We start from the raw sequence: 25,589 nt of genomic DNA on the forward strand, positions 1-25,589 counted from the left end.
GGCCTTCCTGAGGATGAGGTTATTTACCCGGCTAACGAAGTAATTTAAATCAATTTTAAATTTAAAACTATCACCACCCAAAACCAAACGCCAACCCCAACCTTAATCCAAATCAAGGTGCAAGTTAAAAGAGGGATCCAGTCAAATAGCCACTTCCTAACGTTTTTTAGGTTGTGTTACTTTTATAGGAAACTATGTCCAATATCTAATACATTTTTCGAGTTGATAGCATTGCAGTGCCTTCCCATTAAAGATTTTTGGCATGCAAACCTTGTTATTCAGCAATTCCACTTACAATTGCAAAAATCTAAACTCTGAAAGAAACAAAAAACTTTTACTATATGTGTCCTTTAACATTTGCAAATTTAAATAAAAACACATGTGGAAATACGTCTGGAAAGTCACATGGATTAAAAACACAAGTAACAGCTTATTATATATGCAGCAATGCTTCCAAACAATTATGGGTTTGTTACTGTAATTTTACAATCACCAAAATTGAAATCAAAAAAGTACAATCCTACATAATATAGAATGATATAATTTGTTATACTGTCTTCTAAATGCAAAAAACTTCTGTAAGAGGCTTACCAATAAGTCAAAGTCAGATTGTTAAATAATCCCGATATTTCTAGGCCTGACTGCATCCCATAATTTGTGACTGCTAAAGATTCGCCACAATTTTTTGGGGGGGCCAAAATTGGATGATATATATGACAAAAAGCGTATTTTTTGTTTCGTTAATTCCTTAGCCAAGTGATATTTTAGGCCAAATGACAGCACTGACCTGGTAAGAGCAAACATTCCACGCCAAAGATGGGAGTGAAATACAATCGGGTCTCTAGGTACCCTTGGACATCAGAAATGGCACCTAAGTCACAACGGTGCCGTAGCACCCTCGTTTGGGAACAACTGTTGTAAGCTGTTAAATTTACATTTATTTTTTCAAGATGTTATTATTAATAATTAAAGAGTTGCTTTAAAATTGTGATAACATGTCTGAAGTAAACCATGAGTGCAGGATCATGGTCTTCAGACCTACCATGGAGGAGTTCAAAGACTTTAACCGATACATTCACTACATGGAGTCTTTGGGTGCACACAGAGGCGGCATTGCAAAGGTAAATACATTGTTGAAGTTAAAACTACTGAAACATTAACATGTTATACATCAATTTGATGTATTTAAAACATTAAAAGTCAAAATGTCAGGAAATGCAATGTTAACATTTTGTATAAAAAGTTATCCTATTTAAATTTATTGTTGTTTTTTTGGATTAGCATGAGCCTCAAATTTATATTAGCTGCCAAATTAGTTAGCAGGCTGTTGTCTACGTGACTATCAAAACCCTCTGTTTAAACAGCCTATGTTTGCTATGTAATTTATGCAGTGTGTGTGGAGCTTTTCTTTCTATTTATACATTTTATCTGTGATAATGAATCAAATATATACATCAATGTGTAAAACAATAGTTTATATAGGTGTTAAGTTAGATATAAAATATAATAAGCGAGATTTGTATAAAAAATAATAAGCGAGATTCGTTATTTAATTATATAAAGAGTTGAAGATAATAATGCATTATTTCAGATCATCCCACCAAAAGAATGGGTGCCAAGAAAATCATATGATAATATTGACAACTTTGTAATTCCTGCACCAATCAGCCAAGTAGTTACTGGACAAAAGGGGTTGTTTACCCAGGTTTGCTTTTTGTGTTTGTAAATGATTTTTGTCTTTGTAAATTCACTTTGTTTTTGTTTGATTCGTGTCTCTCATCCCGAATCATTGCTCTACCAACTGAGCTACACAGGTTAAAAGGTTAGCACGTCGAGAATTAACCACATCACCATTTTTATAGCCTCTCCTGGGCTAGCTTGCACTATTATCCTGATTAGGGTAACTGCTTTTGGTAAGCCTTTTTGGTGTAGCAAGCATTGGCGTCATGGTTGTTTCCAGACTCTCTTCCCTTTGAGCCTATGTATCTCAGTTGGTAGAGCGACGGTAACTCCATGGCAGATGTCATGAGTTCAAACCTCACTGCAGGCTATTTGTTTTTCTAGCTTGCCTTGCTGGAATAATTGATTGACAGATTAGGTTAGTCTGTAATAGCTTCAAATGTATTATGATGCAAAAGCCATTATATATTATTACTCATTAAAAAGCGACTAGGTAACAGTTGTTGAACATGTATGTGTGTTTATCTTTCATTACTTGTTTTAGGCTTTGTTTATTCTTTGTTAAAGAAGTGCTGCATGCAGTTATGGCCGATTTTCATAGGTAATTCATTTTAATTTTTTGTGTATCGTAAATAAGTAAAGAAACTTTTCAATTAGCAATAACTATTGCTGGTAAAAACCGGGAAGGTGCAAATATTGTGACAAAAGCATTGCTCAATAAATTTGGTGGTGTGGCTACAGGTTGCAAAATTTGGCGGGATGTTGATGCTGCACCTCTCCCAAGGAATAGATAATTAATTGATGGAATAAAGCAAGGAAAATAATACTAAACTACCACCCAATCCGTCAAAAACGAGTGCAGTTCTAAGCCAAAAGGTCTACGACAATTAGGGAATCCAAGGATCAAAATGTCCACTTTTAGACTTTTGAGGTCTTGGACAATGAACTAATTTGGCTTAACAAATCTGCTTGAGAAGATTAAATTTAATGATATATACTTGACCAATCCCAACCCAAACAGTAACCAGCACCGTAACCCAAATAATGTCCATTCATTTAATAATTATATAAACGCTTTAGGCCCTAATAAATCAATGTGTGACGTAATGTTCCTATATAACCTGGACCATGAATTTCCCAGAGTTGAAATAATAATTAAATCAATGTACATTGTTTGAGTTACGGTGCTTGTTAGTGTTTAGGTTCGCGCAGGTCAAGTAGTATTAATTGTACCTCATAGATTTGTTGTGAGTTTTCAGCCAATATTTTCTATTTATTACTGCCGGGAGTTACCTAAAGGTCCAATTGGTGCATTGCTGCGACCTCAAGTTTTAAAAGTCATACTCTCCTACCCTTTGATGCCATAATTGTATAGACCTTTTTGCTTAGAACCGCACTAATTTCTGACGGATCGGGACAAACTACACATGGGTGCAATTCCAAAATAAAGCATAAGACACCGAATATAGGCAGAAATCACACCAGGCGTAACATGTAACCATAAAAATTACTGCACAAAATATAAAATATTTATAGCAGTACTTGCAACGCCCTGAGAATTTGCTGGGACTCTATTTAGAGGGGAGCACCTCCCCTGGTTAAGAACCACTTTTTCGCACTTATTTCGCAAAGTAAACTAATTAGGACACTTTTTTGGTCATACGTTGCTCAAACAAAACTAACTTTGGGACTTTTTTGTCCGCACCTAGCTTGGATAAAACTAATTTGGGCACTTTTTGTTCTGTATGTAGCTTAGATAGAACTAATTTAGGCACTTTTTCGCTTGTAACATAGTGCAGCATAACAATTTGGGCACTTTTTTGTTTGTACGTAGTTTGAATAAAACTAATTTGGGCACTTTTTGTTCTGTATGTAGTTTGAATAAAACTAATTTGTCACTTTTTTGCTCGTAGCATAGCTCAAACAAAATTAATTTTGGCACTTTTTTTGCTTGTATGTAGCTCATACAAAACAAAATTTGGCACTTTTTGTTTCTTACATAGCTCAAATAAAACTAATTTGATCACTTTTTTGGTTGTATGTGTAGCTCAAAATCGTTGTTTGTATAGCCTTGGTAAAACTAAATTTGGCACCTTTTTGTCCGTACGTAGCTCATAAAACTAATTTGGGCACTTTTTTTAGTCGTACATAGCTCAAATAAAATAAATATGGCCACTTTTTGTTCTGCACATACCTCGGATAAAACTAATTTGGGCACTTTTTGGTCCGAAGTAGCTTGAATGAAACTAATTTGGGCACATTTTTCCTTGTAACATAGCTCAAACTAAACAAATTTGGGCACTTTTTTGGTCGTACAAAGCTCGAATAAATACGGTTGTCACAGTTCTAAAAATACGGTTGTCACAGTTCTTTTACTGATAAAAAAGTATTAAAAAATGCTTTAACACCAGTGGTTCGCAACCTTTTTAGCTTACGGACCGGTAAAATTTCAAAACAAAGACAAAAGTGACAACTAAAAGTCTTCTTAGCTTCCACATGCACATACAACTGGTCTTAAAGTTTAAGATTTAAACAAGCTGTAGCCCACTTTTGAACAGTTGGGTACAACACTTGCAGCATTGTGATGTATGATAAAGTCTAAAGTAGACCATTAACTGTATGTTAGGCCACAATGCTGCAATTACAGAACTGTTGAAGTTCTAAATTTAATAGACAAGCCTTCAACATCTTGCATTTTGCAATTGGATATAAAATTGTAATGAAAATATTTGGCAGACTGGCAGAAGGGTTGACGGGGATCAGCGGTTGAACACCACTGCTTTACACGCCTCTACTTTACCGTTTTTTTTAACCTAAAAGTTTTTAGCATAGTATTTCTCCTAGAGCTGAAATGTATTTGTATTTTTTGTATCACACTTTTTACTCTTTGATATATTGATAATAATGTGTTGTCTTTGCTGATCAATATTTTCAAATTGCCAATATAAGGTATATATGACCTCTCTTTGTCTTCGCCTTTGCGGTTGCCACTACCATTAACTGATGACGCTAGGACTATTCTTTTATTTTCCGAGACAACCCTAAGTCAACATTGTTGCGATAAGAAATATCCAAGGATCTATGTGGTTATTCTTTTTCCTATTTCTTCTTAATTTAGGATCATTATCCTTAACACCAACGGCTTTGTTTTTAAAATCACTGCTGTACAACAGTATCTTTCTGTAGCTTGTACAGCCGGTTTTCTTACTGAGATTGTTAGAATGCTGTTAAGGTTGTGATTGCTCGTTTTAGTAGCCTACATGGAAATTTATGAAAAAAAAGAAAAACTGTTGTTAAAAACTGTTGTTTTAAGAAAAAAAAGAAAAACTGTTGAATTTAGTGACATACAAGACTTTAAGGAAACATGAATTGGTGTACCAATGTACTACACTCAAACAGTTCATAGCTCAAATGCTAAAGGAGCTAAAGATACAACACTAAAAAACAAAATTTTTTAAATTTGATTTTTTAAATTTTGTACTTGGTATTAGCAATTCAATGTATATAATAAATAGTTCGGTATAACAAAAGTACATATATCAACTACATAATTTTGAATATTTTGCATTGAATTAGGCTATATCCTAATGATAAATATATTTCTTTAGTATAACATTCAAAAAAAGCCAATGACTGTAAAAGAGTTCCGGCGCTTGACAAACACTCCAAGATACGAGCCACCTTTCCATGAGAGCTACGAGGAGCTGGAGAGAATGTACTGGAAAAACATTACGTTTAATCCACCAATTTATGGTGCTGATATCAGTGGTTCGCTGTATGACGAGGTAGCTTTGGAAAACTTTTTTATGTGTCTTTATAGATAAATTCAAAAAACAATAGTACTGCATACACTATGCACGGATCTGTAATGTAGCTTAATAATAAATTACAAAGCCAAAAAGGTCAAGTAAATCGACATCATCTTGATTAAGACGTTTCGATACGACCTTGTATTATCTTCAGTTAATGCGTATTGAAACGTCTTCAACAGGATGTGGATCTACTCGACCTTTCGCTATTGTAATTTTACACTACTTCACATAAAATTGTGAATTTTTTGACGCCTTTTTTGGATCAATACTAACTTGTCAGGCAAGTATTACTGAAGTATAGTAATGAAAATTCCAAACGCTGTTTTTTAATCTATGTTTGTAAACACTATTTAGGTGTCAAATGGTAATTGCTTATTAAGGGTGTTAAAGAGTGGAATGTGGCACACCTGGACACGCTGCTCGATGTTATTGAACTGGACAGCGGGGTCAAGATTGAAGGAGTCAACACAGCCTACCTTTACTTTGGTATGTGGAAGACTACCTTCGCCTGGCATACCGAGGACATGGACCTGTACAGCATCAACTATGTTCACTTTGGAGCCCCTAAGTCATGGTAAAGTTTAAAAAATATATAAAAAAATGTTGTTATTTGTAAATTTCGGTAAAAATTGTTGTTTTTTTGCCGAAATAATCAAGTGCTTACAAAACATGTTTTTGTGCTGACTTTTTGGCGTTAGTGTCATTATGGAACTTATCGTTTTCTGCTTGCAATAAGATTAAAATATTCTTTGTCTAAATCAGAGGTGTGCAACCTTTTACAGCCGGACCAAAATTGTGAATTCGGATTAGACCACGAGCCACTTGCATATATCTGGTCGACTACCCGTTTTAGTGACTACCACGAAAAGAAAACCGTTTCGTTTTTAGTTTAATGAGATTTAACGGAAAAGCTTTAAAATCACTTTAACGAAAGTTTTCAGTGGCTTGCTTTCCCAACCACAAACATTCCTATCCAGGTTCAATTGGATTTAAGTGCTGGCAACCCGAGGTCTATTCTCCAGGTGTACTTTAGTTAGTTCTGAGCGATGAGGGGATTTCATGAACCCAATTTAGAAAATAATAAACGTACGTTCAACCGAACAATGCAATCTGTGAAGTAACAAATTTTCTTAGCTGTGGAAACTTATTTAGATCTAGATGATTGCGGGGAAAAAAAATACTTATTAGCTGTGCGCAGAGAGAAATTTGTTTCTTTTTTTTACAACTCAAATGAACATTGAAATTGATTGAAAAACAATAACATTTCAAATGAGTTAAAACGATCAAGCTGCCATTCTTTATTATGCTTTATATTGCTATATGGACCACAATATTAAAATCATTTCAAGAACAAAAAAATTTGCAGCGCTCAGGGCAATCCATACATTCAACTTTCACACAACTCATACACTTTCCGCAACAGCATCCAAAACCCATTTTTATAGTTTTATCTTGTTAACAGGCCACATTACTTTGGAATTACTTTCGTTTTCCGTCAACCAAGATATTTTCCTATAAAGTTTGACTCAAAGTTATAAACAAACTATAGTAATTAACTGTTACTAGCTATTGCAGCGACAATTTTATGGTTGTTTTAAAACAAAGGTACTACAAAAGGATATCGTTTAAGGCGATTTTATTCGTGGAGGAATCATAATTTGCTTTACGGTTAAAATGACTGTTGGCGGTAATTATAGGTAAATCACTTCCCACCTCATACTGTGGTTATTTTAATGAACTAAAAATTTAAATGCTGTATAAGATGACCTAGAGTTAGGAATTGTCAGGAAATTTAAATATTTTAACAGTTATCTAAAACAGTTGCCTAAATCTTTCGTAGTGCGGGCCAAAAATCAAAGCCCTCCGCGGGCCACATATTTTGGTTCCGCGGGCCGCAGGTTGCACGCCCCTGGTCTAAATGCAAACACAAAATGTGTTTTTATATGATATTCTTTTTCTGAAAGCAAACAAGAAATGTGTTTTATATCTGTTGTTAAAAATAAAAATTAATCAAAATACAGTAACAATATACACTAAACATTTTCAACCACTAAAATTCTAAATTAATAAGAACCCTCAACTTGCTTTTCTGAAACGAGATGCTTACTAAGAGACAATAACAACCTATTGTATTGCTTATGTCCACAAATTTAGTTTTTTTTGTCCATTTCATTGCATATAAACCCCGATGATAAGGCAAAACTTTTGTTTAGTTAACAGTATTACATAAACTTGTGTACGCTTCATTTTCGTCAAGGTATTCAGTGCCTCCAGAACATGGCAAACGTCTGGAGAGACTTGCCTGCGGATTTTTTCCAAACAGCAAATCCAACTGTCTCGCTTTCTTGCGCCATAAAATGACCATGATATCGCCCAATATCCTCAAGCAATACGGAATTCCTGTAAACAAGGTAAGTTTTTTTTACGTGTAGGAGACCCTGTTTTTTCATTATTAAAAAACGATTACTTCTTAGGAAAAGTCATTGAATACACTTTAGTATTCATTGAATACACTTTAGTATTGAGCCATGAAGTTAGTTTTGTCATGCATGGTAATACTTGTAAAAATGCCATCCAATGATTTTTGATCCTACCCATTAGTTGGAAACCATAGGCAATCACCTTGTTTAATGTCCTAAAAAGAAATTTGGGCCAAAAACTGCTTTTCATAAAACTGTCTGTATAAATTGTTTCGGGTAACATGGGTATTTCATTGCGCCAATCAACACTAAAGTACTATCCGCTCACACACTGCTGTTTGTATGAGAATTGATTTATCAGTATCAAATAATCAACTAATACGGACAAACAACATAATTATTGAGATGGTTTGTCAGATGACGCAAGAGGCGGGCGAGTTCATCGTTACATTCCCTTACGGCTACCACGCCGGCTTCAACCACGGTTACAACTGCGCCGAGTCGACCAACTTCGCCTCGGAACGCTGGATTAACTACGGCCGCAACGCCGACAAGTGTTCCTGCAGAAACGACACGGTCACCATCGACATGGACGTCTTCGTCGAGATCTTTCAGGTGACGAGACAACCAACCGCCCGTCATCGATGTTTTTTATTGTTTTTGTGGGTTGTCAAAACTGCAATAGCGGTAGAAACGGTTAGGTTAGTGCTAACTAGAGTTGGATCAATTACATTAATTCCATTTAATTACAATTACTTTCTTAAATGTTTCAATTACATTACAATTACAATTACATTAAAATATGTAATTAATTATATCAATTACAATTTTCGGCATGGGAACTTCAATTTTCTCAATATCAATGTATTGAGCCAAAATTTTAGCAAATTACAATTACAATTGGAATTACACAGTATGAAAATGCCTCAGTTACATTACGATTACAATTACATTAAAAACTGCAATTAATTACATCAATTACAATTACAAATGACAATTGGTCCAACTCTGGACTGCTAACTAGAGATAATAAGCTGAACCCGAGCAACAAGACATGCGATAGTATTTTGCTTTACTCACAGCTCTACATTCGGCTGTCAGTTTGGTTGTCTGCCTAAGTATGTTATTACCGTTTCACGTGTTTCTTCGGATTGTGGTAGTTTCAATTTTATCACTGCGTTCGATGCAGCACTTCTCTTGTCAATGGATGAGGCTTAAAGTGATAATTTGAACCCCCACGCATTAAGAGCGTTAACTTGTTATCTTTGCTGATGCTGGCCGCATTCAAACCATGATTACTTTTTTGCGGTAAATGCGATTTTCAACTTCACCAATTCGCTCGAGTCCTTTGTAATTGCTATACGGTAAATAGATGAGGAAGGTTGACGTTGGTTATCGACTTTTCCAGGCCGACCAATACGAAGAGTGGATGCGTAAGAGACAAGAGGTAAAACTTTCGTTCAACGAGATCCCAAGCAAGCCGGACCTCGCCAAACCCTACACAAGCTGGAGGTTAAAGGTGGGCGAGTACAGGTAAGGTGTTTTGTCCCTAGCAGTTTCTACTGAACATAATATTACTAGGCCACTCTGCATTTTTAGCTTATATAGACGACGCTTTTAATGTTTACGCTTTATTACTTCCTCAAACGACCTGCCGAAATTGTGAGATTACTTCTAATCGTTTTTAATTTACGTTTTTGTCGAACGATATTTTTCGTCTGTTAACAAGTCTGATGTGTTTGCCATGATAAAACCAAATAGAAATTGATAAATATAGCTTCTGTTGTTTATGAGTTTTAAACAACCATTATTATACAAAATAGATATTTATTTATTTGTTCCACTAACGTTTTCGTTAAGACCAGAGAAAAAGTTTAGTCGTTTCACAGTGTAAGTATAATTTAAATGCGGTAAATGATCTTGATAGCTAAATATGGATTGTAAAGCTTACAATTCTTAATCTGAAACTGGAAACTTTTTTAATTTTTTAAAACTCAGTTGCAGTTTGTCATCCGCTATATTCAGCTAAAACATTTTTGCATCCATACTATGAAAAAAACAATGTTTCTTAATTTAAAGTCTATACCTTTTCCATAGTTAACACTTGTTGTACTCGACTAGGAAAATTCACGGATCAATTGAGTTCAAAAGAAAAAAGCTAACGCTACCAAGACGGTCTCCAAACAAACCAAAAGAGTAAGTTGCATAGTAGCTATATATTTTACCCAACTTCTTTGTGCTGGTATCATGGTAGTTTCGCAATCTGGCTTAAATATAAATATCTTACTGCACTCAGACACACGCACATCCTGATTAATATTCTTGAAAACCGCGTTTCTATTTTAGCCCAAATAGTGCGAAACACGATTTGTATCTTTTGTCTGATTTCACATACTGATCTGTTCTCATGTTGATATTATACACTTATCATGTTGATATTATACACCTTTTTAGTTAGAACCACTCTAAAGATACAAAGTTATACTAGAAAGTATGAACTTCCCTAAACGACTGCAGGCATTCTGGGATCGTTTAACCGCTGCCTGTGTTAACAAGCCCCAAACGAGACATCTGATGTAATAGGTTGTGTTTGTTGGATTTTTTGTACACGTTTTATTTCCATTCACCCATTAACATCCAACCTTCTTTCCTTCACAAGTTCCTCCAAATCGCCGCACAAGCAAAAATCGAAGAGCCCCAAAGCAGAGAAAAAGTCGCCGACGTCGCCGCTCATGCCTAGCGCCCAGCAACAGGAACGACTCAAAGGCGGAACCGCGTACGAGGACGTCACCGCCGAATCCACGGACGCGCACTGTTCCGCCTCTTGCATCGATACACCACCGGAGTGTAAGCTCCTCCAAGGCCACCCGTCAGTGTTCGACCGGGTAAAAAGCGGAGCGCGGCGCATGTCCTCGGCGCGCGCCATTTTTTCGTTCATGGACGATATTCCCTCAAATGCTATACCCGCGCCCGGCGCCTTTACGCCTGCTGCTGAAGCAGACACGGGTGGAATGGCGCGTTTGGTTTCTGACGACAAGCAGCAGCAGCAACCGGACGACGAGGTTCGGTCGAACTGCACGGTCAAGTGCGAGCCCCTGTCGTCCCTGGCCCTTGAAGAAGTTGGCGAAGAGAGGTTCATTATCAAGAAAGGTATACCTGCTAGGAGACTTGGACAACTAGATTTATTTTACCTTTCTAAAATTAGATTAGAGTTAAAATTAGAGCATTTTAGTTTTTCTAAATTAGATTAGAATTAGAATTAGATCTATTTGAGTTTTCTAAAATTAGATTAGAACTCGAAATACCAAATTCCTAAAGAAAAACAGAGTTAGCTTTTTAGACAATTACATAAAATTTGTTCTAACCAAAGCGTTTTAATTGAAATTCTGTGTTTGTTAACTGAAAGGCTAAAAACTAAAAATACCATTGGACAAAGTACAATTAAAAAAAAAATTCGAATTAGATTAGAACTAGAACTGGAGCACACAAGCAATTCACAAATTAGATTAGAGCTAGAATTAGCCGCATTTTGCTCTGATTCAATGAATTAAAAAACTAGAATTATCTAGTTGTCGAAGTCTGCCTGCCAAGCGTCGCAATATGATTTTTTATAATTAGTTCTGTGTATAAGTGCTCTAATTCAATTTTTGATTAGTATCAGTACTATAGTTTTCCTGTATAGAATTTAGAAGGCTTAATTAAATTATTTTATGCTATATTTGTAAAAACTGTTCCCAGATTCGAAGCTGCACCGGAAGGAGCGCTCAAAGCAGACGATCAAACGGCGACACCCAGTGGTACGAAAGGGAATGTCAAAGAAGGCTTGCTCGAAAGTTTTGATACAGAAAGTTGAAGAGCCGCCACAAAGTATGTTAGACACTAATAATTTTGAATAATTTTATGAAAATGATTTAATATTCTTAATTTCTAGCCAAGAAACCACCGTTTTATACCTAAATTTAAATTTGTAACCACTATTCGCCGAAAAGCTATTTTGTCTAGTTTTTAACCCCGCCATTTTACACGCATTATACCCCATGTTGAATTGAGCTTTTTAGTATGATTCCTGGATTGTGAAGTGATATTTCAATATACTCAGCATTATTTTGTAAGATTATTATATATATTTTGTAAGAAGTTCGATACATACCCCAGAGTAAGTAAGTCGAACCAGTTCATGTTTTGGCAGGATCTGTCGAATCCTCGATGCCCCCTGCTCTGCTGACCAGCCCAGAGTCGGGAGCTAGCTTCAAAGAGGAGCGGGATTACAACGCGAGCATCGCAAAGCTGGTTCCCCACTGCGCAATCTGTTCACTTTTCAAACCTTACTTGAGCGTACGTTTTTTGCTCTGGTTAACATGGACAGAATATAAAAGGCCAAAAAACAAACAAAATTGAGTCTAGTTATTATTAATCAAGTGTATCGTTAAGCTATATATATTACCCTTTCCCGCTTAGTTCTAATATCGCAGCCCTTTTGACACTCATTTTTTTCTACTCTCTCAGTTTTTTGCCCATATTATGTGTTGCAACTATCGAGGAAAAGCTTTTTAACATCGACAGTTTAATAAACTTAACAAGATTTCCGCGGGTAATGCTTAAATGAGAAAATGATTATAACTGTATCATTGCAGCTGAACAACCATTTCAGTCCTGAGACCCTTAACTAAAACAAACTTTACGATTTCGTTCGTTTCAGATTCTTGCCATTTTTAGGAAAATTTCTAAACACATTTTTAATCTAACAGGTAACAACAACTGTGAAACGCTACACAAGTACACATGTCAATAGTACAACCGAAAGCCATTTGTAAGGTTAACCAAAATCGGTCAAAATTTATGGTTTCGAGCAAGTAAAAAAAGCAAGAGCATCCGATGTACAAATTTAAAATACAATTTAGTATTTCAATTTATCTTAGAAGCTAAACTTTCCAAAATTTTCAGACGCCCTTAGAAGAAGTCCTGACTGCAAGAGGGCTGCCTCAGGCGGTTCCCCCTGTCCCAGCGGGCAAAGCGGCCTCAGTGGCTGGCAACAGAACCCGCCCACTCATTCCCGAGGTCAGTTTCGCTTCCAGCGTCAACCATCCTTCACCTCTGGCCGTCTGCCGTTTACTAGGTACGTCGTTTTTATTCTGTTGTGTTATAATTGACTGCAAAAGTGTTGTTTACATCGTTCTTTGACCGAGATTTGGTCATCTAAATATCTGCAAAACAGGCAGTTTTGACCTTTTTATCTTCTGTTAGAAACAAACTTTCTTTCAAATTGCGAAATTTGTTTTACATACTGAAAGAGCAAAATTAACTTTACTTTGATGGGGAAAACATTTTTTAAACATATTCATGTCATTAATAAACACAAATAAAAACGTACACCTACCTTTATGGCATATTCAAGTCAAATTATATATATTGTTTAAATAACTTAATTCAGGTCAACTCATTTGAGAACATAAGTTGAGTGCACTTAATTCATTCATGTCATTGACTTAATAATAGAACACTGTGCGCCAAGTTCTACAGCCCAGGTCAGCAAATATTACAGAAGAAGCCCAATTTCAGTACTTTGATGTTTGTTATATTCCATTTGCCTTTCTTCTTAAAAAATAAGGCCCATTTGCCTTTCTTCTTAAAAAAGGCCTATTGGTTTTTCAGGAGGCGACGGAAAATCAGCCCTGCTCCAGTGCTGTGTGTGCCAGCTGCAAGTCCACGCCTCCTGCTACGGTGTCGAACACGTACCTAAGAAGAAGGCGCATTGGACGTGCGACCGTTGTATGAAGCGCGAATGGACCACGGTGGGTTGTCGTTTATTCGTTCACCGAATTTGGAACCTTACAACTGTTACTTGGGAACTGCTATAAGCATCATTAACTACCTGGAAATAATTTTTTCTGTGTTAGATATATTTTAAAAAAATTTAAAACCTTTTTTGACGTAAGTGAACAGAGATCGTCTTATTAAGCTTGCTCATAAGCATTTTTCGAAAGTATACGTTGCTGCCTTTAGCCTACTAGCTTCCACTTGGTAATAAAAACCTTGACGATTTGCAGCAATGCACATTGTGCTGCATCAAGGGCGGCGCACTAAAGCGCATCAGCGGCGGTCACGGATGGGCACACATCGTCTGCGCCATCGCCATCCCTGAAGTGTTTTTTGATGACACGGTGCAGAGGAAGGGAATCAACGTTTCTAAAGTCACTCTGTCGAGATTAAAGCTGGTAGATGCTTACTCTAATTAGATCCAACGCCTTAATATTTAAAAACTTTGACCAGTGGTTCTCAACCGTGCGCCCTGGTGTGCCATTTTAAAGCTCAAGGGTGCCGATAGGTATTTGAGAATTTTTGAGAATCTGATTTTGCTCATATGTAAGCTTCTTGATACAACTATTTGTGTCCGATTAGAGACCGTTATATCAAATGTCATATTACTACATGTATCAAGTTGATTGTGTTGCTCCAGTTTCATTTATAGTGACATTTCACTAAAATACTCAACGAAAATTCCAGACGGGGTGCCCAAAATCTATTTATTATTTTTAAGAGTTGCCGTAAGCCATAAAAGGTTGAGAATCACTGGCCTAGGCCTTCCTGGCGTAGATATCTCGAAATATAAATCTTTGTTTGTCAATGATACCACAGATTGGTCAACAAGTGATTAGATATATTACAAACTAGCGATTGGACCTCATTACATATGTTGCAAAGCGTGGATGTTTCAAAGCCAGTTCTTCCTCAATTAATAAGACCTATTTTTTTCTCTACTGACAACTCATGATGCGTTTTGTCTTCTCGCAGAAATGCCACTACTGCAGGGAAAGCAAGTACAACCAGACCAGCGGCGTGTGCCTTCAATGCTGCGCGTGTAAATGTGCCGTGTCCTTCCACACGACTTGCGCGCATGCTGCTGGCATCCCTATCGAGGCCGGCAACTGGCCTTTTCCCGTTTACGTCCACTGCAAGGAGCACTCACTCATGAAAGTCACCGGCATTGAGGTGAGTTTCCGTGTTGTTTTTTTCTTTATTCCTTATTGTGACAACCCCTTAAACTGATAGTTAGATTTTACACAGAATCGCCTATTATTACATATATTTAAAAATCATTTTATAAGGTATGTTTGGTTCTAAAACACGTTTATAATGTTATTTGAAGGGAGAGCATGGGCCCCCTGTGGATGTAGACGACAAAGTTGTTGCCAAGCACAAGAACGGCAAGTACTACAGGGGCATAGTCAGTCAGGTCAACAGCGTCAATTACTACAAGGTCAACTTCAAGGACAACTCGTGGAGTGATAATCTCTATCAACAGGACATCGTCGTAAGTCAAACAGTCGCGCACAATTAACCCGACATGAAATGAATATTTTTTCCGACGGTCCTAATTTACTAAAAACATTTAAAATCCTTTGTCGAACTTCACAGTTAACAATGTTTTTGATTATCTTCACCTAACCTAAATTATTATTTATTTAGCCCTTTTTGTAAATTTTTGATTTAGACAAATTGGAAGCACTCACTATCTCTCTTTATTCTCCCAGAACCACGACTGGACGAGCGGCTTAACACCTGAGGTGGGAGGAATCGTGCAGGTGAAGTGGACCGACGGCGATTTATACGAGGCCGAGTACAGAGGACACAGCGTGCATCAGATCGTCAAGGTGCGCGCTTCATAACTAAAAATGACGACAATTTTTGGCGTCCGTCATGAATTCATTGCGTGATGTGTGTTGGAATGCGTTCAATGTTTTGTTAATTAAAAATATTTAGGAATTTTGTGTTTTGAGGACCTCAATATAAGCAATAATTTGGGCCCTTTCCATTGCGATATCTGAAAAATATTTTAAATCCCAACTAGTATTTTATTCACAAGGATTAAAACTTCAGTCCATAATTAATTTTTTGGAAAAACGCTGTTTATTGACAGCCTGCAACTATCTATCCTATTGCACCTAAGAACTGTATTTAAGATTGTTTTTGCTACAGATTATAAGTCAACTATATTATAAAATGACGATCAATCATTTTTATTATTATTATTTTTATTCCCAGGGACACTTATTTAGTCGCTAATAACTTGATTACCTTCCTAATGAAAAAAAAACATATGTCACAAAATATTGTAAGGAAAATCTTAAAGAATTCCTATTAGATAGGAAAAAGTTTACAAATGATAATAGGCTATTTTAGTATAATTTCGATTCACCAACGACATATATAATGTACTATCAAATTAGTTTTACTAGATTATTAGAATAACCTAAAAATATGTTTTTCCATTGACATACATCGAAGGTATCAGTGGTGACGTAAAACCGTTTTTGCATGTATTGTTTTTTTGATCGCAGGTGAAATTTGACGACGGTTCTATTCTAGACCTCGAGCGAGCCAATGTTTATACCGAAGGTGAAGCTGTTCCCGCAAGAATTCGCCGCAAAATGGTGTGTGACAATTTGGTGTTATTCTTATTTACCAACCCCTTGTCAGTAAACCTAAATAACGTTTACAAAACGTTTGTTTGATTTTTTTATTAAGGTTCTTTATCAAATATTACAAATACTTCATCATATGACATTTTAATGTAGGAGAATATAAACTGATAACTGGTAACCTAGGTTATTACATATCGTCACGCTCAAAACCAAATTGCCTAAGTCATTTTTTACTGATTTTCAAAGTGTTTGATTCAGTCACTTCTTGTTACCATCCCCATCCATAGAAAAAGTGGTTGGGTCATTTTTAGGTCATTTCCCACTCGCTTATGCAAAAAATGACTTAGACACTTTTTCTATGGATGGGGATGGCCACAAGGAGTGACTAAATCAAAAACTCTGAAAATCTTAAAAAAATGACTTAGGCAATTTGGTTATGAGCGTGACGATATTTACGGTGTATTACCTTCTCATTTATAGAAGTAATGTCTTGACGCACTTTAAAAGCAAGTATTTTTATATGAAAGGCAAAAGCCATAAAGCCAGATTCGGAAATGACATCAACATCTTTGGCCGCTATTTGAACACCAAGAAAAACTTTTTGATTGTCTCCAAAGTGGCAGAAAAAGAAGACAAGTAACTGTTTGGCATTTTAAGCGTTGTACAAATGTAGTAAAATAATTTTACATCATGCTTAAAATATCTTTCTCGAAATAATACTCTTCTCCAGTGGTCTGACAATCGAAAGGATCTGTAATATATTTATACAATTTGATTTGACTTCAAACAGCTAGCGAAACGCGGTGAATTTTACGTAACTTAAATAACTGTGTGTGCGAATATTGCCATTTCTCTTTCCCAACAATTGGCTCGTGTGTTTTTATAAGGATGTGAGACGTGTCCTTGTTGTATTTAGCATATTGCGAAATCTTTGAATTTTAATTTAGTTATATTACCTTCGCGATCGCCTCTTCCCTTTCATTTTCCTTTGCAACCATTGAGGCCAAGATCTGGTGTCGCCTGCAGCAATTTTGCACGCTTTAATTGTATTGAAACTTAACTTTTAATTTGCCGTTTTGCCACGTAGCACAAATACATCAGCCATGATCTTCGGCACAGGCGATCGTGTCAGTCAGAACTCATTTGTCGTTCAGACTATGTTTTCGTTTTTGAAAGTATATCGTTGTTTTTGTTGTTCCGTCTGAGGGTGCAGATACTTCAATAGGTTGTCATTGTTTATCAAACTTTTGTGTTTCGTATCGAATCCAAACGCTTGAATGCGATTTAAACTCTTAATTATATCACCCTAACCTAAAACTTTTCCAAATTTGCTGTTTAAATTCTTAAACACGCTTATACACGTTCATTTCCATTGATCCATGTATTCAACTGTTGAAATTAGTTACTACATATCTGGAACGTTTTTAGAAACCTGACATTTCTGCTCCCTTTTTGAGAGACCTTGATTTTCTTTAATGGCTTCTCATTATTCGCTGCAATGGGAAGCGTGAATTTAAGCCTGTGTAGTAATAAAAAAAAAAACTTGTTACAATATGTATGGAGGTTGAAAACAACAACAGTAAAATACTTATGCGACCTTATATACTGGCACTAATGTTCCCTTTCATTTTGATCACGTGCTCCGGTGCCCCAAATTTTGTCCATTGGCCGAAATGCAGTGCGCAAATTACCTGTTCTGCACGGACGGACCTTATTTTGGTATTCCTTTTTTTTTCATACCGCTATCGTCAGGATCAAGTCGTTTTTAAAAGACTTTAGTCCCAGTCAAGCCATGTATAAAATAACTTCATTCGGAGTCGAGTCTTTTCGAAAGTAGTCCAACACATCAATTGCCCGAGCCATTATTAGAGCAAGTCAACTCCAAGTCAAGTCAATGATATCAAATTAAAATTTTAAACTATAAAAATTGGTCCACGAGCAGCAGGGCTGCGGAGTCCGTTAATAGACCCGAGTCCGACTTGGGCCAAATGTACCCCGGTAACCCCGGTTCCCTTAATTTCGGCAATGAGCCGAAATTAAGTACGCATACTGCCTGGGCTGCACTGATAGACCTTATTTTCGTATTTCTTTCATATCGCTATCGTCAAAATCAAGTCGTTTTTGAAAGAAAAAAGTCCTGTATAAAAACTTTAGTCCCGGCAACTCCAAGCCAATTATCTTAAAATAAAACGTTAAACTATAAAATTGGTCCATGGACTGCAGGGCTGCGGAGTCAGTTAGAATAACCCGAATCCGACTACGGCCATGTACGATTTTGCCAAGTGCCTAGTCCAGTTCCAATTCTACAGCCTGTATTTCCGTAACTAAAATAAGGTGGATATTCAGCTTCTATAGGGATGTCTAATTTATCTATTTCTGTATAATTTATCTATTCACAATAGATAGTTGGAAACCATTGCGCCTTTACATTTACCGCCTTGTCAGTTAACACGCCAGACTCTGGTGGTCTTTGCGCACTTTTACCATCAGAAAATGCTTTTTGACACATAAGCATTTCGGTGGTGATGTACTCAACTTTAAAAATTGACTACGAGTGGTCATTTGATGAATTCAATGTTGTGAAGTGACCTTCTTTGCTTTTTTAGTAAATGTGGGCCATAAAGTGTTTGGTGGTCGCTATTAGGATCGCGGCTCATTGCCGATTCACAACTCAACGGACTGTAAAGAGTGCAACGTCACCTTGTTCAGAAGAACATAAAAACAAATCGACCAAGAGTTGAACTGTTCAAATCAGGCTGAGTGTTTTTTTATTTTTTTTAGTAAGGATTAGACGATCGTTCCTGTTAAAAGGGGCTACACAGTGTATCTTTTTGCACCAGTGCCATCTCACACTTCTATATCAATAAGCATTAAAACAAAAAAGGTCTTTATATCCCTGTTTGTTTCTTTCACTAAGATAAACTGGTTTCTATAACTTTCTGATGCCCCGTATGTTATGTTAAGTCAGCGGTTCTCAACCTTTTTTATTACGTGGACCCCTTTAGGAACTATTCAAACTAAATCCACCCCACTAAATGTGCGTTTGTTTACTTTTTGAGGTTTAAATTTGTTACATTTTTTAAATAGAAATAATGCTCCGCAATCGTTTTCGAAAGAAGTTATTGTTATTTTGGAAAGTTATGAAAAAAATTGCTCACGATCTAGTAATGCATGTCATCCTGTTTCTGACAATATTCTCTAACCTTTGTAGGCACAAGGGGTATCCAACCATTTTATTTTAGGAGAAGCAGAAAAGTTCCAAAGAGGACGTTACTTAAAACGTGACGTCATAAAAAGTAACCTTCAGAACATGAAACAATGCGTAAGTTTTAGTTCAAGGTTGGAGAGGTGTCAAGTCACGTTGCAAAGCTAGGGTCGATTCGCGTAAAGCGCGAACAAATTGCTCTACAATTTTGGCAGAAAATTGCATTTTGGCAACAGCCTAATGTTCATACTATGGAAAAGTGCGATAAATTTTATCGTTTATTCAATTGAAGAGGGCAAAAAGTAAAGCTTGAAAACGTCTTATATTATGATCGTTATTTTTTATGTTAAAAAGACAAAAAATAAAATAAGGCCTTTATCGTTTAAGTTACCATAACTGTCATTTTTGCTTGGCGCCTGTGGACTGACTAAAAAAAACAAAACTAAAACCCCATTTGGGGGGTAACCTAGTGTTAAGGTTTTTTATTTAAAGTATAACGATTCTGTGATGAACTTTAAATGCTGTAACGCCAGCATTTAGAAAGAGGTGCTGGCAACAGGTTTGTAAACCCCTTTTTAGCGTCACAGTTTATAGGGTTGCTGCCAACAACCGGCATTATCGTATTAGTTGTGATTCTTTTCATGGACTGCACATGAAATGTACTGCATCAGTTTCAAAAACGTATTGGCCAACACCATCAACCGCCATTTAGCAGATAATCAAGTTTTATTGTCTTTAAGTTGTGTATTCTTCTGGTTGATCTTTGCCATCTCCTCCATTTTCCGCCACCTGATCTGTGACCGCTCCCTCTGCTCTCGCTGCTGTTTCTTTTTCTGTTTAATATTGCTGAGCATTGTAGCGAATAACTTCTGGTTGACAGTCATGCAGTTGCGTATCACGTTGCTCGCCATGTTCACAATGGTTGGGTTCCAATGATAGTTCGAAACCTTTTAAAACACATTAAAAAGTTATATTATGCCCATAATGTAGTCTTTTTCTTTCATTTAAATAATTCGTTTTACCAAATAACATATATGTTTTGGAACACAATACACGGGTTTCTTTAGTAATTTCAATAAAAATTAAAAAGCCATAATATTTGATAAAAGCGACATTTCGCAATTTACAGACGTTTCAGCAATAACTCATGCCATCATCAGTGTAAAAATCAAGTGAAGATAAAAGCGATAAAACGTAAAAAGAAAGGAAAAAAGGACAAAAAATGGCAGCGAAAAAAAGGCGATGAAATCTTTTTCACGAATGATCGAAATAAATTCGAAGGTGTCTTTGATGTTTCAAAGGTGAGATCATGGCAACCTTTGACGTTAAAAGTCTTTTTAGTAACATTCCAGTCGACCTGGTCATTAAACTCATTCTCGAACAAGTCTTCACAGATGGCGTGACTGATATTAGGGGACTTAACAAGCGCCGATAAAAAAGCTTTTGGAATGGACAACTAGGTGCACCACTCTTCAATTCAATGCATCGTACTATAAACAATTGATGGCTTGCAATGGGGTCCCCCATTGCTCCACTGATGGCGGACGTATGTATGAACTTTGTAATAGATCAGGCCTTAAAGAAAAACACCAAGAAAGACCAACCGGAAGTTCTATGTATAGGTATGTGGACGACCTTTCTCTTGTGTTTTCAAATTCAAATTCTTTAGAACGTTTTTTTCACCATCATAAGCGCTATTCACCCTAACATTGCGTTCACCAAGGATTTGGATACAATCAACGGACTAACCTATTTAGATGTACTTTTACAACGCGGTAATCAAGGTTTACTTACCAAAGTTTACCGCAAACCGACTTACTCGGGCACTTATGCCAACTGGTCCAGTTTTGTTCCCTTTACGTACAAACGGAATTTAGCTAACGCTCTTCTAACCAGGGCGGAAACATCGCCAGTTCATATAAAATCATGCACGCTGAGTTTGCCACAATAAAGAACATGTTGTTGGGCAGTGGATATCCCAGTACATTTGTAGACTGTGCTATTTCGCAACTCCTAAATAATCGCCACCACAAAAAGGATTCGAAAATTACGCCGGTTGAAGATGTGCGCTTTAGCGTAATGAAACTTCCGTTTGTCGGACCTGTTTCACAGCACATAAGACGGGAACTGCAACGTTTTATTCAACGAAGCACAAACGACAAGGCCAAGTTAAGGTTTGTTCACGAAACGTCAAAGCTGGCCTCCTGGTTTGCCCTAAAAGATTCACCATCGCTACTCCACAAAACCAACGTGGTATACCGACTGCGATGCAGCTGCAACCAGACATACATCGGCCAAACGCAACGCAACCTAAAGACCCGTATGAAAGAACACCAGTCGTCACCTAAGTCGGAAGTTTGTGCCCATTTGCTCACGAATCCTACACATAAGGTTAATTTCAACAAACCGGAAATGTTGAGTTCGCGGCATGACAAATATCGCCTTTTTTTGCTGGAATCGCTGATGATCCAACATCATAAACCAGAACTCAACATAGATACAACCTCGGCATCTTTATATCTTTTGAACACCTAGCACTATGAACTGACCCATACATCGCCTTTTTTTCGCTGCCATTTTTTGTCCTTTTTTTCCTTTCTTTTTACGTTTTATCGCTTTTATCTTCACTTGATTTTTACACTGATGATGGCATGAGTTATTGCTGAAACGTCTGCAAATTGCGACATATATGTTGATTATGAATTGCAAAGCCATAAAGGTCGAGTAGATCGACATCATCTTGGCTAAGACGTTTAGATACTAGCTTGTATCATCTCGAGTTAATATGACTGAGAAGTAATTCAAGCAACGTCTTAATCAAGATGGTGTCGATCTACTCGACGTTTTTGGCTTTACAATTCATTATTAAGCTACATTAAAGACTCGTGCTTAGTGTACCCAAGAATATAGGTTGTTAGTATGATTTGAGGCTCACATTTAATTCTTGAAAAATATCCACTTATATTGCCAACTTTTTTGATTCGTCAATAAGTATACTACCGATGTATATGAGTTTTTGTGTAGTGTCAGTGGGGTCACCATATTTTGCCCAGTACCTTGAGGAGGCTGGGAAGCACAAGCGGATAGAGCTGGGATGAACTCACTTCCATTAAGCTGACAATGTACTCGTTGTCCCAGAAGTAAATCGCCCGCTCGGCTATCTAAAATTTAGTGTCAATTAAACAGTCTTCGTAACCGCAAAATACGCACTGTAAACAAATACATTATTTTTATATTATAATTTGATAGATGCAATATATACTTTTCTGCGCGTCATGCGAAGCTTTTGCTTTAATAGCTGCAAGCATTTTGCTTCATGATCAATAATATTAACTTCAGTTGTATGAGGATCTAGAAAGTTAGTTAAGGGCCATACAATTTTTAGAGATTACGTCACGAAGTTATAACGTGGCCGTTTAATTTAGAAAGAGACCAAATACCTCGAGGACACGATCAATATTCGGACATAACTGAAAAGAATGGCGTATATCAAGATGATTTAGTTAGTTCACGAACGTTAGTCCAAGGTCACATAGCAAATGTTCAAAAAATAACTGTTTCAATCTCTAAATTTTATCGTTAATCGAGTATAGCTGGCCGCAAAAATTAAATTCGACCGTTATACTAGCGATCTTGTGTCCATATGTGTAAACAGATAACATTCGCGCAACGCGCAAAAAAAGTCCAATTGTTCTAAAAAAGAATCCCCAAAAACTTATTAAAAGGTGCTACACAATATTTGCCGCATATGATTAGCGCAAAGGGTTAAATTTTATTTTGCATTCAAAAGTTGTAAGTAAAATAGGCAAACAACTTCCTCTCTTGTTACACACTATAGTTTCATCGAGGCAGCAAACTTCTTTAAATTATTCAAGTTTGACGTCATGTTTTCCATATTTGAAAATAATGTTATAGTCCGCCTAGGGGTATAGTGACTTAAGTCGAAGACTTCAGTCACTGTTTTGAAATGACTTGACTTATAAGCCTTTCGATAAAATCACTTGACTTGACTCAAGTCTTTTGGACAAATGACTTGACTTGGACTTAAGTTATTTAATCAAATGACTTGGGTTGAAATTGAGTGTTTTTATTTAACGTTTTACTATAAAATTAGGATTTATTAATTTTTGCACGTAAAACGATTAGATTGCTGCATGTTGTCTTTTTTCTATTCTCTAGTTGCGTTATTGCATATTCGGACGATTTTACCAAATTTACAGTTTAACGTTTTGTAGTTAAATCGCGGTTTTGATTGGAGTTAACTTGTCGAATAATAACTTGATGGGACTTGACTTGGGTAACTGATGACTTTGACTGGGACTTTAGTCATTTAAAAATGGATTATTTACAATTACAACACTGGATACCGGTTACCCCAAGAAAAAATCTGAATCCGCCACGCGTGTCACCCAAACTTTTTTTTATAAAAGCGCTGGATCAATGTAAGAATGGCGATGCCGGACCGGTTAATTGAAAGACCGCCGGTCGTGCGAACTCCGAATTTCGAGTTTAATGCCGTAAGCCAACCCCTGTCGGGGCTTGATTGCTTCTAGTGCCTTCCCGCCAGAGATCTTTGGCGGCAATGCTTGCCCAAAAGCACGCCAGTGAGAAATCTGGCATGGAATTGGATTTTCCGTTGGATTTCACCCCCCAAAATTTTGGCGTAGGCTATATCTTTGGCGGCCACAAATTATGGAATGCAGTCGCAGGTCTCGGGTTCGCCGACTTTGCACCTTAATCTATCTATAGAATTTAACTCAAAAAGGGTAGCCTACCGAGGCAACATTACATACCTAACCTGAAAGTGTTCACTTTTGACGCATTCAGCGATCTTAATAAAAATGGCGCGTTGCACTTTTATGAATTCCGAAGGTTGCATGACGTCAATAACCTCTTCAAGCTCACCGAGAAACATGAGTGATTTATTGGTAACTGTGCGGGGCCATCGTTTCAAAAATTTCGTAACAAACTCTTCAGTTAAACTTGGGTCTTTCTCAAGATACTGAACAACGCAGTAAACTAACTGCGCTTGAAAGTGATGTAGACTGCTTGCCGAATGCAGAGGTAACAAAATTTGGAACAAGAACTGTCGGTGCTCTTTCTTGAGTGGGCATGCATAGCCATTTATAATGCTTCCTAGTACTTCGAGAATCTCGACAGCCCCTGGAAAATGTAAGTCCTCGTACATCATTTCCAGAAACTTATTGTTAATTTCAAAACGAATAAACGCGCGAAGTCCCAGAAACTTTGCGTAAATCCTGTGCAGCGAAGTTTTTAGACACTCTCTCTCATTTAGATCCTCACTTGCAAATCGGTTGATAAGGCTTGCGACAAAACTGTGATCAAGGAATTTTTTCGCCTCACTTGGCTGGAAGTCAGGCGACTCCAGAACACGGTGAAAAAAAGTGTAAACAAGCTGCAGGTGAGACCATCCTGGAACCTTAATGGGTTCGTCTTCATCTGGATCATAGCCGATATCTACTGGCGGAATCGCTTGAAACAGATTGTGAGAGATCATGGCAAACGCCATGGCGTATAGCGGCTCGATCAAAATTCCTCGACTATCTTCCATAAATTCGATAACCTCTTGGAGATAAATGCGTTTGAACTCCTTTTCTTTAAGTTGAGCTTGTGGATCTAGAAAGTTAAACGTATAACAACAGTAGCGAAGTTTCTTTGCAAATAGGTCAATTCTTACTCCGGGTTTTGCATTAGCTAGAAGTGGAAGAGGTGCCTTTAGTTTTGAGGTGCGTGCGTCAACCATCATTAAACAATTTACCTTTGCAAATTTTACACATTTGAACCATTTTAAAATGTATTTTATACTGGCAATTCGTGTACTATGCCGTCATAAAACACGACTTGCACTGTTTTGTCATAAAACAAAACGACAAATATATTCTATAGCAGATTTAACAGACTTTAAAAACTTAAATGAATTATACAAAATTTGGCGCTGGTCTAGAATCCTACCACATTATTAAAACAACACACAATATTTGAGTTAGGGTGTCGGTTAGTGTTTGGGTAAGGGTGGGTCAAGTATTAA

At 36.9% G+C, this 25,589-nt stretch overlaps 2 protein-coding genes across 3 annotated transcripts; one reads left to right on the top strand and one right to left on the bottom strand.

The window, feature by feature from the left end:
- The first annotated feature begins 959 nt into the window (after positions 1–959).
- Positions 960–17,861, top strand: LOC146164085 (lysine-specific demethylase 4B-like). Of its 2 annotated transcripts, XM_083382788.1 has the most exons (19): positions 960–1,121; positions 1,592–1,705; positions 5,289–5,465; positions 5,873–6,066; positions 7,750–7,903; positions 8,330–8,527; positions 9,321–9,445; positions 10,034–10,108; positions 10,572–11,062; positions 11,651–11,779; positions 12,102–12,247; positions 12,857–13,028; positions 13,565–13,704; positions 13,960–14,127; positions 14,705–14,902; positions 15,060–15,224; positions 15,445–15,564; positions 16,252–16,344; positions 16,863–17,861. In XM_083382788.1, the coding sequence occupies exons 1-19, from the start codon at positions 996–998 to the stop codon at positions 16,917–16,919; spliced, it is 3,042 nt and encodes a 1,013-aa protein (XP_083238914.1). In that variant the 5' UTR covers positions 960–995; the 3' UTR covers positions 16,920–17,861. The 2 variants fall into 2 exon arrangements, with proteins under 2 accessions (XP_083238914.1, XP_083238915.1); XM_083382789.1 differs by lacking the exon at positions 13,960–14,127.
- A 2,398-nt stretch (positions 17,862–20,259) lies between these two features.
- Positions 20,260–25,304, bottom strand: LOC146164086 (serine/threonine-protein phosphatase 2A 56 kDa regulatory subunit alpha isoform-like). The gene is made up of 3 exons (XM_083380664.1): positions 24,339–25,304; positions 22,597–22,701; positions 20,260–20,487 (listed from the first exon to the last, which is right to left on the bottom strand). Exons 1-3 carry the CDS (start codon positions 25,302–25,304, stop codon positions 20,260–20,262), a joined length of 1,299 nt encoding a protein of 432 aa, XP_083236790.1.
- Positions 25,305–25,589: the final 285 nt, after the last annotated feature.

Source organism: Ascidiella aspersa, chromosome 2, assembly GCF_963924565.1.
Source record: "Ascidiella aspersa chromosome 2, kaAscAspe10.2, whole genome shotgun sequence".
NCBI classification, from domain to species: Eukaryota; Metazoa; Chordata; class Ascidiacea; order Phlebobranchia; family Ascidiidae; genus Ascidiella; species Ascidiella aspersa.